This window comes from Cyprinodon variegatus, unplaced genomic scaffold (genome assembly GCF_000732505.1).
Source record: "Cyprinodon variegatus isolate N-32 unplaced genomic scaffold, C_variegatus-1.0 Scaffold1708, whole genome shotgun sequence".
Lineage (NCBI taxonomy): Eukaryota > Metazoa > Chordata > Actinopteri > Cyprinodontiformes > Cyprinodontidae > Cyprinodon > Cyprinodon variegatus.
In genome coordinates, this window is record NW_015152161.1 from 43,133 (window position 1) to 44,439 (window position 1,307).

General features: G+C 42.7%; 1 protein-coding gene across 1 annotated transcript in view; it reads left to right on the forward strand.

The window, feature by feature from the left end:
* The window catches only part of LOC107104367 (coatomer subunit zeta-2-like), a 32,219-nt gene that overhangs the window by 12,023 nt on the left and 18,889 nt on the right, over window positions 1–1,307 (forward strand). The window contains exons 2-3 of the mRNA XM_015404359.1: window positions 74–158; window positions 678–769. Of these exons, the coding sequence (XP_015259845.1) occupies window positions 74–158; window positions 678–769 (177 nt within the window). The remainder of the gene's footprint in view (window positions 1–73; window positions 159–677; window positions 770–1,307) is intronic.

Genomic DNA, 1,307 nt, shown 5'->3' on the forward strand with positions numbered 1-1,307 from the left:
TTGTTTTATTTGTTTTAACTGTGCATTTATGTGTCGTTTGTGCCCCCGTAAATCTGTGTTTCTTCTATTTTAGTACTATGACCCTGAACTTTACCCCACCATGAAGGAGCAGAAGAACTTTGAGAGCAACGTCTTCAGCAAAACCCACAAAGCAGACAGTGAGTTTCTTCTCTTGTAAGCTGGGTACCTCCCACCCTCATGGCCCTCGCTCTCCGCAGGCCGAGCGCTCTCACATATCCTCATTTTGAATTCTTCTGTCTGTAACCTAAAGCGCTTTTTCCATGGAGCTTGTCTCCTCTATAATAAACCCTGATAAGTGGACACTGTTGGGAGAGAGTATAAAAAAACGTAGCTGTTATGACTTTGGGAGAGTTTCAGCAGTTTGACAACGATGTTCACAGAAACCTGATCCCCGTCTCTCTACTGGGGTTTTACAGGATTGATACCTGAGCTCCCAGTACGCCATCCTTTGTTCCTAACTCCACCTCTTGTCCTCATTTCCTGCAGCCCTTTTTTGCCCCCTCTGTTTGCTGCTCTGTCCTCCTTTCCCTTAGTCCACCTCTTTTCTCGTCTCCTCTCCCATTTCATCCTCCCATCAGCTCTCCTTCTGTGTATCAAGTTTCCGAACTGATGAATAAAGTCACGGATCACGCAAACTTCTCTTTTTCTCTCTGTAGATGAAATAGCGTTCCTGGAGGGGATGACCATCGTCTATAAGAGCAGCATAGATCTTTTTTTCTACGTGGTGGGAAGTGCTCAGGAAAATGAGGTACGGTGGTTTTTAGCTGTTATCCTTAAAACAGCCGTCCAGATATTTTTTAGAGAAAAGCTTCCAGTTCTGCTCTGACATTTATATCCAGTCATCATCAGCCTGACTGTCATATTAGGGGGGTTATTTGAAAATGAATGCATAGCATATAACATAGTTGGACGTTTCTTTCCAGGATTTTCCATGCTTTTTTCCAATTGAGTTTATTCCTTTAGCACAGATTCACAACCCATCATCTCAAGGCTCTTTCCAGTTCACCAGATCATCCAGTAAGATTGATTGGCGGCCCCTGTAAAAGGCGGCCCCGTCCAGGAAACATACCAGGCAGAGAAGCTCAGATCAAAACATCCATGTAAGAGGATGAAGAGAGCACATCCAACCATTTGCAGCCGGAATAAATAATTTCTTCTGGAAGAAACTTGGGAGGTCAAATTTACAGAAGAGTGTTTCTTTTGGTGAATATTTTTGCCTTAAAGGTATACTATGCAACATTTTTCATTTAATTAATGTGTTCCATAACGTTTTGGATGATTAAATG